The sequence below is a fragment of the Plectrocnemia conspersa genome, unplaced genomic scaffold, assembly GCF_051122295.1.
Source record: "Plectrocnemia conspersa isolate PC_06_02 unplaced genomic scaffold, ASM5112229v1 ptg000004l, whole genome shotgun sequence".
NCBI lineage: Eukaryota > Metazoa > Arthropoda > Insecta > Trichoptera > Polycentropodidae > Plectrocnemia > Plectrocnemia conspersa.
Window position 1 is genome coordinate 667,317 of NW_028277168.1, and position 14,623 is coordinate 681,939.

The following is a 14,623-nucleotide window of genomic DNA, read 5'->3' on the forward strand; positions in this document are numbered from 1 at the left end:
TCGATTCATGATGAAACTTCGTCGCACGAAATAATTCAACATTTTCACGTCAGCACTCAACAAATTGTTATTAACAACCGCGCGGCGAAAGCTCCAACTTTTCGCATGAATTCTTAACTTTGAACATTTTGAAAAGTTTTAATATCAAATTTTTATTATTTATTAACACATCGATTCGCGTCTAAAGGTATGTAGCTCTGTTCTCTTCGAGGTTTCTCTCGTTCGCCGGTTAACCGCATAGTTAAGATAACCGAGCGTTCACGTCCACGTATTTCATATCGGACATTCCCGCTTTTCGAAAACGTGCGTTCGCATACAGACACATATTATATGTGCATATATGGCAGCTTATCTCAAACTGTGTTCCGCAAAACGGTGTCAGTTCCCAGGTAAATGTACGAAATAAAAGATCTCGCTACGCGGCCATTGTATTCACATGGTCGAGTACACTTAAAAAAATCATAATCTTATAAAAGTATGAAATGGTAGCTAGTGAATTTTCAACGTTACTTGAAAATGCATAAAAAAGTCACACGTGTGATTCGTAAAATTTAATCAAATAAATGGCGTTGTACATTGAAAATTCTATGTTATGTAAAAAAATAAAGAATAAAATATCTTCTGCGCTAAGATTAAATATCATGATGACTCTATTTTGACTCGGTGTTTACCATTTAAATGTTTCCAATTAAAAAACACAAATGATAAGTTGGGTTGTATTTAATAACATTTACTAAAAATACCCAATCTGATCTGTAATTTAAATTATAAAAAAATGTTAGTATAGATTTTATAGTACGGTAGAGATTGAAAAATGCTGTAAGTTAAAGTGGTATTCGATCCTACGAATTTTAACTCAATAAGCCCTATCGTACGTCTTTTACGTTGATCCCAAAATTCATCCATTCGCAAACGCATAAAAAAGTCATACGTTTGATTCGTAAAACTGAGAAATCAGTGTTAAAAAAAAAATGCAGACAACCCTTTCCTTCACATCTAAAAAGTGAACAAGGAAACTTTAATAAATGTAAGGCTAGTGGCAAAAATAAGTATATAGCTGAATTTTAATTCACACAACATATCGCGTTTGCTGACATTGTGTTCCTAAAACTGATATTCAGCAAAAAAGCTCATTGACATAAAAACATATTTTTTTAACTACATAAATAAGTAATTAGACTGGCAATAACAGTATATTTGGCTTGCTAGGTGGGGAGTTACAATAGTATTTCATTTTTTCCTAAACTTATTCAAAATAAGGCAGTATAAATAAAGTATATTAATCTTATAAAACTTCATAGGAAATTTCTAATACCAAAAATTAAAAAACGTATTTTAAAAAATATTAGGCGAGATAGTATAATCCCACTAGTCTCCAGAATCGATGTCTATGACAAGACCAAAATTTAATTAACGTATAAAAGTAATAAGCAAAATTAAACTTAAATTAAAAAAAACATCTTATTTAGAGGCATACATTTAATTTTAAATAGCTTCAGATACATAGATAAGTTTACTAAATGCTTATAAATAATATGAATTTTGCTCTATAGAGTCATGATCGCGTTCTGAACGTTCTTGATAAACATAAGGAAGTTTTTGGCGATAGCTATGAGGAGCTTGAAAATTTTTTGTGGGATAACTGTTTTTTAATTATGTTTTTAAATGTTTATTATTATTTATATAACGACCATTAAAACGTATTAGGGAAACCTGCTAAGTTTATAATAAAAAAATAAAATAAAATGTATATTTTAATTTGTAAAATGTTTTTATATTTTTCCTTAATTTATCTTATTTTCTTATTACTATCCATATTATTTTATTTATTATATTTATGATCTTATAATAAGCGTTTAAATATATATAAAGAAATCATGCTTTTAGATTTTTATTATTAATAAATCCAATTGTAAATATAAAAATCTGATTGTGTTCTTTTATTTACAAAAAATATAATAAATTATAATATCAGGAATGAACATGATGTATAATTATAGATGCTTAACCAAAATTGTTTGGTGATCTTTAGTACATATAAAAATCGCACATATAAAAATATTAAAAAACAACAAAAAAAATGTATTTTATTAGTTGATTTTTTGTAGCTTTATAGCAATTGCTTTGTCATATTTTAATGATGTTCTCTCTTGTAATTTTCCGATGACATATTTTATTTTGATTGTTCGAGGAAGCTTTAACGAATTTCTGAAAAATATAATTTTGGAAACACACCCTTATTTCATGATTATCAGAGGGAGCGGTTGTAGGTAGTCAAAGGTGATTACTAATATATTTTTAAAGTTTGTGGTTATTGTGCAATACTGGGTGCGCTATTTATATATCAGTTTGTGTAAAATATTATTTAGTGTTGTTTAAAGTCACGTATTATCATTTGCGTAAGAATAAAAATCATTATAGACTAAATTATTATCAAATTCATTTAAAATTTATATTTCATTGTAAATGTTTTTGTCATTTCCAGGTACAATTCTATTTCTAAATTGTTAATTAAGACGCTGCACAATAATATTTATAAAGAAAACAGCGCACGCTTGATTTAATTAATTGAAAACAATGAATACTTAATATGATACAAAATATTTTAAAAATGGCAAATTACTGTTAAAAAAGTTGTGACAAGGAAAAATGTATTTGTAACAATGTTGAGTATTTTTAACAGAATTTAAATAAAAAAATCATATCCACTTCTTAAATTAATTGAGATAACTGTATTTAACACAGCCTTGCCTAATGTAATATTTAGTAGTATTACTAATCTAACTAAAAAAGTAATATAGCATAGTAAGTTAGATATATGTATAATATTTCACCCATTAAAATTGCAGGGTGATTTTGTAGGTAAAATTTGATTATTTTTGCTTAGTCGCGCAATTCTTAAGAATAGCATTACAATAATCTTCAAAGAATAAAAAAGTAGTTAATTTCGGTATATTCTGTAAACAGGCTTTTTGTTTTTTTCTGCATTTTGGTTACGTATTTGCATTAATTTTAATAATTATTCTCTAATATTTAAAAAAAAAAGTGTACTGAGAGAATATATAGTCTTTCAAAATAAAGTGATAAAAATAATATAAAACACCTTGTTATATACAACCGTTAAAATAATTTATAATAAGCTTTACAAACTGTTAGATTTTGAATTAATAAACAAATATTAAGTGTACCCTAAAAGTTTATTAATATTAAAAATTTAGTATACTTAATATATTTTTATATATATTTACACACAACACATCTTGTTCTAAAGGTATAAATTCTAATTTTAGTAGCCCGAAGTTTCTAGCTAAGTAAGTTGCCATGGAGGTCTTAAACTTACAATTATTTTCACTTAGTATCATACATATTTCTCTACATTAGTAAACAACTTGTAAAAAACATTTTTGATATACTGATAGTAGGATTTTCTTAATGCAAATTTTAATACTGACTTGAAAATATAGTACAATTGCACATATTTTTATTGTAATTCAAAAAATCAATTGATCAGCAATTTTATATATTTGTAGGTAATTCTTCTGGTTTTACTATTAGCATTAAATTAATTCATGGGATTAAAAAAAAAAATAGGATTTTTTTGATTTATGTTTTTATTAATTTATTTTATTAAATCTCCGTTGTAACCTGACAGACGTAAGCCCAATAAATCTGTACCTACTGAATAATAAATATCTATAAGTAACTATTAACTACCAGACAAAGTCTGGGAATCGGTGACATCTATATTAATAATTATAAATTAATATGTGTTATATAATTTATAATCAATAGATGTCACTGCAGTTGGGCTGGTTTATTTTTAATAATAGCATATTTTTTTATAAATAAAAATTAGCTTAGGGCTTGGACCTGCAACTTCAGAGCTACTAGTCTGAGACGTTACGCATTACGCTATTCCGTTTTTAATATATATTAAATACTGAATTCATATGATAATTAAACCCAGATTTTTAAAGTATTAGTCACTAACTTATACCACTGATCTATGATTGCTGCTATTTATATACTTTTTATTAAGATATTTAAGCAAGTGATTGGCTTAATAGAAAACATATATATCTTATGAATAATATCATACTATAATGGATATTAAATTAAAGAGATGGAATTTACTTAAATGCATATGATTTTGTGCTGTATATGAAAGTATATTGGATCAATTTCAGTATGTAAATATGCTTTGTTCTATATGTACTTTTAAGGCTACATTCTTGAATCTTAATCAAAAAAACATCGAAAGTCTGGCTCAAACTATCCCAAAGCTTTTTCCAATAGATGCGACGTGGTTAAAAAGTCAGAAAGCTGTGCTTATCGAAGAGCTTTCTAACACTACCATTAAGTAACTTAGTAACGCATGCGTAGCAAAAATCAGAATTATTATAAAATATTCAAGTTATGTAAAGAAATTACTTCTTAATTCGCTACACTCTATTATTAAAAAAATGTCTTAAAAGTTTTGTGATCACATTCAGAACTTTAGAAAATCACTAAATCAAAATTATTAACGGAAACCATCACTTATTAATCGTTAGTGTTGGAGGTGTTTATTGAGGCCTTTTTTGATATAGTTTTTTTTTATTTATTTTTTTGTGTAGCATTTGAGATCGTAATATACAGTTTGTATCGTATATGCTAGTTATAAGTGAAGTCTTTTGTGGGTGTGTTCGTAGTTCTTCTTTAAAGCGGGTTCAACTCTTGATTCGTAGAGCTTAATCAGAGAATGCGAAGAGAGAAGCGGCGGCCTCTGCAATTTTCGATGGTCTGAAGTTGAGTCGGTTAATGTCGTACAAACTTAATCATTTTAAGTTCTGATGCTTTAAACTTCGAAGTGAATGTTTGATTGTGAGGTTTAGTTAAAGTGTCGGAGGAAGTGAACGATGGTTGCCTGCGTTACTGTACAAAAAAATTCAAAACATATGTATGTTTGTCGTTATGAAAGTTTATTTTTGTGTTATCCTATTTTAAGGCGTTGCAACGGATACTTTCAATCTTAATGGATAATAAATAACACTTTGACATAATTTGGAAAAAGGTATTCTCACGGTGGTGTTATATTTTAGTAAAGAAGCCCCCCCTTTTTGTCTTGTAAGCTTAAAACCTTTCTTTGTATTATATATCACATACCGACTAGCTGTATCACTGAAGTATGAGATTTACTTGCTAGTTTGTTTTGAATATTCACGCCAATAAGATTTTTGACTATAGTTAGACCTGTCAATTTAATTACTCCATTGGGTGATTCAATATAACACAAGGGTTAAATTGACGAGCTCGATGAAGTATTGTTTCGCTTAAGCATAATTTATTTTTGTGATTTTTTGACATCATAGCGAAGCGACCACAATGGGTCACATGGGACATATACTCTTGTTTAAATTTTAGCTTTGTTGCTTATAAAAGGTATTTTTCCCATCGATTCAAGCTTATGTGAAAGAACATATAAATATATCCAGCGGCATTGACAGATAAATTTAACTTTTTTTTGTACAGATCTTTTGGCATCTAGCTGGCAAATTCAATTTAAGTTCGTGACTTGAATTCATCTCTTTTAGAATTCTAATCCGTAAGTTGCATATTGCAGAATTTAATATATAAATATTTAACATTCTGCCTATGGTATATCATAGAGTAGTTTTTAGAAGTGGATTAAAATATTTGCGATGTTCGCTAAACAAATTCAAGGCACAAAATCAACATGATTCGAATTTCATCACGGCGCACCATTGTTTTGGCTCCTTGTTCGATTTGCACAGTCAAATTGCGAGCACACGCAAACATACTCGAACGACACGCTAATCCTTTTCATGGTTAATGGTGTGAATGTGTTTTAAAATGCATTTCAGTAAAAATTGTCTTCAGTGCTTTTTATCTTCACACTAAAAATCCTGATTGATTTTTGTCAAAAGCTTTTGAGTCCAAATCATTGTATTTTTGCCGTCAAGTGTACTTAATAAATAGCTTATAAAATATTATAAAAAGTAGCGTCAATTCTAGGTAATTGAGTCATGATCGCGTCCCTTATTCTTATACGTCGCGGCCAGGACGTAGCGCCCAACAATTCTGCTTCTCTTACAATAGCTTACCAGTCAAAGATGGCGCATATTTATTTTGAATATATTCATATCAGATATCACTTTTTTATAATTTTAAATTCCCTAATTAAATATTGTTAAATTAAGCATACATACAGTTATTTATGACCAAACCCAAGTTTATTTTAAAAGCGTCTTAATTTTCAAAGGGAAAGCTCATCCGGCGATTAATTATTATTTTTGCCACACTAGACGACAGTCGTTATTTAATATCTAGAATCGATTTAAGCTCATGTCAATAGAGATTAGCCTAAATTTAATGCTATACAAACACGCTTGTTTATTTTGGGTTGGTTTTGGGTCAAGACCCGCCATTTCTATGCAAATCTGCTCACAAACATTACTATTACAATGACAATGAGGATTTTAATGTAGTGTGTAGTATGAACTCTTTGAAAACCAAAGAACAACCCGACTCTCCCTCGTTTTGAATGTTGACACAAAAATAATACAGCTTAACAATTTAATAATCGTTTAGGTCAACAATCTAATAAGCATTAACGTAATTGAAATATAATCATTATAAACTTGTACATTGAAATTCGTTGATTTAAAACTCAAGGACATTTACAATTTTTATTAAAAAAACCCGTAATGCTAAAAAAATAATTAGTGATTGCCAGACTTTTTAAATTTGTAATGTACCTTTTAGAAAGTCACACAACTTATGGATCACATAGTATAATTTTTTAGTCAACATTCTAATACTATTTTAACGTGTTAAGCATGAATGTTTTTTAAAGATATGCGTTTTTATTGCTCATAGGCGTGTAATTCTCTTCGGTTTATTTAAAAAAAGTAAATTCGGGCACGATTGGAAAAAGTCACTAGCATCAATAATATAAGATATAGAAAAATAATTTATAAGTAGATTAATTATTACACAAAAAATAATTAATACACATTAATAATTGCAGCAATCCTTATTATTTTTTGTTACGAAATCTTTGGTGGTAAAAATTTAATGGAAAAGCCCCATACATTTTTGCAGTCTGCCGATTCCCACGCGGAGCAATTTATCTTCTCTGATTATTTATGTAGTTCTTAGATTACTATAGCAAAGATAAGATCGCTTATATTAGTTGAAAAAATTGTAAGCAATTTTCTGCTATTCAAATACTAAGACCAATGTTAAAAGCTTAGTATAATTATATTATTTTGTGATTTTTAATAAAACCAATGATATATGTATTGATGGTATTTAATTTAAGGAATATTTTATTATTTATTTGCTTTACCATAATACAAAGTGAAGTTATTTTATTTAAATATTTAATAACTATTTATAAACATTTTTGTCGGATACTCATTCTTAACATAATAATAGTTACGTAAGCGGTTTAGCGCGTTATAATATTTAAAATAAACCCGCTAAAACACATCTGAGTGTAAAATGTTGTTTACGATCCCTTCACGTATCGTTTTAATTGCGTATTTGCCCAAGAACCTACCTAGAACCCTTTGTGCTTTGAATTACGCACACGCGCTCACATTTGATAACGAAATAACGAAATTTTATTGTTATACAGATGATGAAAGGGGCGCGGAGATGGCGGATGCTGTCGCTGATGGTTGCCTATCCAATCTTCGTCTGTCAGTGAAAGTTAAGGAACAGTAGCAGCAGCCATGTGGAAAATTTATTCCATAGCCTACCTGCTCTCTCATCTCACTGTGTGCCAATTATCTACGACAGGTAAGAGATGCTTTGCTCTCGCGTGCCGTCATGGTCGAACCGAGATTTTTGAGTTTTCGAAAGCTCAGTGTTTAGATTGCGAAGAGAATGAAAGCCCAACCGGATTGAAAGTCTGAGCTTTCAGCCCCGAGGCAGCGCTTTGATCTTTGATTACTACAATTCGCTGTTCGTTGTGTAAACACTGGTCGGATTTTTTTATATTAAGTTCGACGAGTAAATCTGGCGATTCTTTAAGTTTAAGCATAACTAAACCATCTTGTATTATATAATAATATAAAAATTAATGTTTTAAATTAAGCTTGCTTTATGTAAGTCTGTATTTGGGATAGTCTGCACAAGTTACCTCACGCTGTTTATGTAGCACCTTTTGATAATACAATTGTATGTGAGTTTCTCCTGAAACTGACTATATTTGACAAGTATATAAAACGAGAATGGAAGTGTAACCTGGGTGATATATAGCAGAGCTCTAACCTTAATGTATTATATTCACCCTATTGTAAACTAATTTGACTCAAACTCAATTAAACTTTTTCCATTGTTATAATATATAATGAAGTTTTTATACTAGTAAAACTGCAACTTTCCGGTATCCGTTTTAACGCATTTTTTCAACGGGTAGCTGTGGCTTGTGTTTCCGTTCTTTGCTTTATTAGTTGTCACAATGATTTTGAATGCTACTTTTGATACTTTTTTAAGCAAAATTTTGCTTACCACAGTGGACATTTGAGGATCTTTAAATATTTTTGCTGCCTAGTGTCGGGTGATAGCTTACCATGTTTCCAAAAGTCTTGCTATTTAGCCGCGGTGAGCTCTTTAACATTATTTTTCGATCACTGCTTATCAAAAGTCATACAATACTATAAAAAAATGTATTAAGATCTTATATCGTAATCAAAACTAAAATATGTTTTGTCCCAAATTTTAATATTATGTAGGTATTTCATATATTATACGAACTAGCGTATTCGACATTTATCAAAATATATATGAACTTTGGTCCAATGAGCGAGCGGCAATGAAAGCTCATTCTAATCGCTCCCAAAAGTCAAAGCCGTTTAATTTCGACTCGCTCCCTCGGGCAACGGCTGTGATCGATTACCACAATTAATTGGTCGTTTTGTGCCGCCCGATATCTTTAATTTTCATTGCCTCAAATGTTTATATCGACGGGACCGAATCTGACCCAGTCATTGTGACTCATACAACATGTTCATTAGCCCAATAAAGACGGGGTATCGGAATTACCCGGAACAAAGGAAGCAAAAGAAGGAACGGAGCTTTTGGAGAAGTCTTCTTCCTTAAGGCTGTATTAAATTAACTTTTGCCATTACTCATTCGTCATTGTGTCTCCCTTTTACGGCCGGCTTTATGCGGGATATTTATACAATTATTTTTGATCCCGCAAGAGCATTGTGTCCAAATGGATTATTATTCCCGGAAAGCTGAGACACTATCCAATATTTTACTTTATATTTTACTTATTGGGTTTTACAATAAGCTTGCGATTTAATAGAATGAAATAAACCAATAGCATTTGTCATTATTTAACAATAGACGGATCGTTAATTCGAATACGAATAGGCCTATATTTTTTTAGTCTATTTATAATAGAATAGAGCCATCGTAATAAAAGCATATAAATTAGTCATACTAATTTCATTTTAATTATATTTTTTATATACCTATATTAATAAACTTTTACATCTCATAATAATTAAATTTACATGATTTTGACTATTCACATGATTTTTACTGTCATTAAGGTTATAAGACTAATGGAGCATTTTTCCTTTACACTTTCATAAAAATAACTTAGGAAGTTTAAAGACAATTAATTAGCGATATGATGCTGAAATTTCCCAACCAGCGCAATAAATGCTTTTTGAACTAGTATTTATTGTTGTACTAACACGTGTTTAAATTACGAAAAATGTGTCTTTTTGGGATGAGCAGAGACGGATAGTCAATCTTTTTTTTTGAGCATGTACCTAAGTACTAAAACGATAGACCAGTGTTATAAGTCGATGACTAATACCTGAAAGGCTTAGTTTTAAAACCCATGTGAACTCTTGTGTGTCTAAATTTTTATCCCAGTAAGGAAATCGGAATTATTGATTAGCATTTAATGTTTTCCTATATTTTCCTAATCTCACGAATAAATTTTGCAAGTAAAATAATAAATGATATAGTATGTGAATATTGTTAAAAAAACATGGATTCGAATCCCATATGAATCCGAGTATTTATCAATTTTCATCGTGTTAGGAAAATCAAAATTAAGGAATAATATATAATTTTAATTCTAACCGATTAATACGATTATGTTTTCCTGAATTTTCCTAATCTCACGGATAACTAATTATAAGCTGTAATCATAGTTTATAATTATTAAAATATTTGTCTATAATTGACAGACTTTGATACTTAATTAATAGCTATTGATTATATTTACTCCATTGTGACGCATTGGGCTAACGACTGTATTATTGCAGCAAAAGATTTACCATTAAATAAATGTGGGAAAACTCATAAAACAAGAGCTAGAACAATCTTATGATATAAACCATAAATTTTTTGGTAATATATAAAATGGAAAGCTGACAGGAAATTTACTTATTTTTTTCAATTTCTTACTTATGTTACTTTTTATTGTTAAATATATACTATAATGCAGACTTTGCTCTATCTAACACCGAAAAAATCTAGCCTTTCCACTCTGATCATCAGATTTGGTCTAGACATGTCGTTACTTCTACCGTTACCGACTTTTTAGCCATAATAATTTTATAGGAAATAAATTTAATGGCATATTCTGAATTTTGTTTATTTATAAAATAACTTATTCAGTAATTAGTGAGCTACTCAAGTGTTGAAGCGGAATGGACTCTTTTTTAATTAAAAAATATGTTCGGTCAATTAATTGGTCGTTCAGGAACGGGTTAAATATAGTATTCAAATTTTTTCCCTCTCTGACGGATGGTTGACATTTTTCATTAAGGCTCAATTTGTCGAACGCGTGTTAACCCACCGCGAGAAAAGTTATTCGACCGTCGTATGTAAATTCGACAATTTTCCACGCGTCACGTTGAATTACGCCTTATGACACAGCTTGGCGACAAGGATTTTATTAATGGTTCGTGAAAAAAGGCCAGAAAACCAAGGAAAACTTTTCTCGTTTAACCGGAAAGTCGAGTCGGCAAAGTTTTCGCACTTGTGACACCGCTGACAAGGTATGCCCACACAATAACGACGTAATCCTTTAAGACTCAATTATTCCAAGATTTCATAACATTCTCCAGAAAGTGGTTTTCGTCTTATATATTTTTTCGACCTAGCCTTCATATATCATTAGCTGTCTTATACGATTTAAGATCACTATTATAAATAATAATAAAAATATGAAGCCCAAAATAGGATGTTAACTAAATTAAACGTAGATTCAATATTGAGATCAAGGGAGTATGACTTTGCAGCCAAAAAAACGTAAAAAAATCTGGTACTAGTTTATTTAATAAACATATATTAATTACCACATATAGAAAGAGACAGCTATTAGCTATTGATGATAAGTTAAAATAGTAGCTCTTGGAAGTGTCGAGTTGAATTATTGTCGGCTGTGTGTTGATGCGATATTTTGGCTCCACTTTGCTCGTTTCCTTGGCGTCTTTCTGCCCCTGTGACCAAGTGTCACATATTTTATAATGCTGGTTCAAGACAGGTATTTCGAGTCGCAGATGCGGATGTTTGCTAGCCGATTGCATCGCTTTTTGGATGAACGAAATATGTTCACGCCAATAAAACAAAACAATCCAGATTGCCCCTCCGGCGCGGCGATCGGTAACCAAAGGATAAAATTACAATAGTATTAGGGGCAGGGTAGTATGCATGTCTAGCGTGACGTGTTTTTTCGAAAGAGTAGTTCTTATGGATGTACTTATGAGTTATTAACGTCTCGGAGCAAATGTGCTATTAGGTGGTCTTTGCAATATTTCCAATTATTAACGCAATTGTTTGATCATATTATCTTTTTTCTTTTGTTGTGAAAAAAAAATCTGTGTGGCCTTTTTGTCAATGCGTGTTTTTAATTGTTCAAAATAATTGTTAAAATAATATCTAAATTATTAAAAATTGTGCAGGTGGTTGAAACCCTCATATAATTATAATGATTTGTAGTTTATCAGTATAATTATTCATGTTAGTTTTGTTGTTTTTAAAATTTTTGGATGTTCCAAAATTACGATTTCACTCATTTTTTTGTTTGGCAAAGACCATGGCTAGTATGTAGGAAATTTTACAGTTTATAGTAACTTATGATTCAGTATTTATTGTGTGTAACGTTTTTTTTTAATTATTATAATGGTAAAATACCTGTTTTAAATGGTTGAAAATCACTAGTGCTACATACATAGATGTATATAAAATATTCAAAGATTACCAAAAGATTGATTTGGAGAAATCACATATGGAATAAATGAAAATAATTTTTAGAAAATATCAGTCGCTTCTGGGTAAAATGTCTCAGTTAACAATATGTTATAAGCTACTGTATACAAATCTATTTCTAAGCCAATATTCATACAAATATGACAAAACAAAATATTAAAAATCAGATTGGATGATATTGAATATAGTAATCTATTAAAAAATATAAAAAATAATAAAAATGATATTAAAAATCTGAACGAATTATACAATTGCTAACTGGAAGTGCGCCCTTATATGTTGCCAAATAAATTGAGTAAAATCAATGATATGAAACGCTAGTAGAAAAAAGAATAATTTGTAAAGACATTAATATAATTCTAATTTTTTACAAGTTATAAAAAAAGTAAAATCAGCATGTCTAAAAAAGTAGATGTATTGGTTTAGGAATCTGGTTCTATTTATATATTTAAAAATATGTATGAAGTAAAAAATATATGTTTTTTTTATTTAATGCAGACTAAATAACTAGTAAATCTCTAAGATAGTCTTAACAAAACAAATATAGCCAAAATTTGATTAAAATTTAATATGCGTGATCCATTTGTTTTGAATAACTATATTTTTTATTACATCATTGGTTTACTTATTTTATGTGTAGATACCATCTAACTCATTTTTAAGAGTAATATTTCATTTATAGGTAAAAATAGGTACAGTTTTTAATATTGAGGAAAAAATAAAAATCTAGTTTATATAAGTATTTTTAAAAATTAAAAGTAAAGTTATTTTAGACTCCATTTTCAGTAAAAACTTAATTATCTAAACATAAATAAATTAATTAGACATTTCTGCGACTTAATGTTTTAATACTATTACAGGAATATTATAAATGGCAAAGTTAGTTATAGTTTTATAACAAACTCACCATAAAAAATTAAAAACATGGAATCTATGTAAAAATATTCTTCAGTTTTTGTGTGCCTTGCGTTAGCGCCTAATTTGTTCATTTAATATAAAAAAGTCGGGACCACCCGTAATCGTTGCGACAAAATTAATCGCAGGAAATTTCTCAAAGCTCATAAATAATTTATTTGTATTCTGAGAACGAATATTTATCATTTCGTCTGCGTATTTGAGTGGACATTTATGTAACTGTGTCCATTAGCAGTTTCAAAACGTCGCACAGTGTACGATTTGACCAATCTAGCTGGACAAAACTCAGAATCAGACGTATAGGATTTAAATGGTCACAAATTACAATTTAGAGATGTGGCAGCAAATAAAACACAATTTTGTTAATCCTACTAAATTTATTTGGATTTTAACAAAGTTTTTATGTGAGCAAAAATTTTTATGCTGCTTTTCTTAGGCAGTTTCCGTAACAAATAAATGTAAGGATCAGACGACATTAATAAATATTTAAATAAATCATAATTTGTGCGAACACGAGAAGTTTTTAACGTGTGACCTAATTTGACCTTCCTAATTTCTTTGTTTTTGCCCTTTGAAACCTCTTCAGACATTTGTTCTATTATTTCTGCTCCGTGTATCAGGATCTTATGCAATGTAGCTGGCATGTTATACCACGGGTATAGGATGATATATAAGTCTCGTGTTTCCAAACAATATTGCTTAAATGTGTCCGGGTCCATTTTATAGCCAGACGCTATGACTGTAAGAATAGTAGATAAATTAAATTTTCTTTGATACTGGTGATACGAGCCGTTGCTTTAAAATCGTGAAAAACGCCCTTGCGGTGTTCCCATCGTTGCTCGTACCAAAATCTGGTTTAACTTTGTCTACTATGAGACTGATTTCTTTGAATTTACCCTTTATTTCATCCTTCTTCTTCTTCAGCATACATTTGCACAGTGAAATTGTTTGCAATAAATAAAGCCATCGCTTCTTCCGGGGTGTAAGACCGTTGTTATTTTTTCACGCTAATTCATCTCCGAGCTTTTTTATAACCAGTAGCTCGTTTTGGTAAAACTGTAGATACTTCCTCCATTAAATTAGCAGCATCTCATTTTCCACTGGCTCGCACACTTAATTGTGCAGCAAAAAATAGCTGTGCATCGTTATATTTTTCCAATTGAACTTTGCGCTTTTTCGTTTTTGTACAACTATCTTCAAAACGCTTTTTCGGTCTACCAATACTGAAACTTGGTTTCGGTGACTATTCGTGGAACATATAAAACACTAATTCTTAATTTAACCATTTTTCATAGACACTTAAAAATAAGTCTAATCGTACGAAGCCATTTCACACAAATCTTCTCACATTCTTTTTTCAGAAAGGTCCATAAGGGCTTCTCCTGATCTTGTGTAAGGAGCAAATCAACAAATCTTGACTTTACAAACATAATAACTTTGTTTAATCTGCCTTTGG

The 14,623-nt window shown here is 29.8% G+C and overlaps 1 protein-coding gene across 1 annotated transcript in view; it reads left to right on the forward strand.

Annotated features, from left to right (window-relative positions):
• LOC148235552 (uncharacterized) overlaps positions 1-14,623 on the forward strand; it is a 65,978-nt gene that overhangs the window by 18,816 nt on the left and 32,539 nt on the right. Inside the window, exon 2 of the mRNA XM_088184532.1 lies at positions 7,643-7,806. Within this exon, the coding sequence (XP_088040658.1) occupies positions 7,740-7,806 (67 nt within the window). The 5' untranslated portion in view covers positions 7,643-7,739. The remainder of the gene's footprint in view (positions 1-7,642; positions 7,807-14,623) is intronic.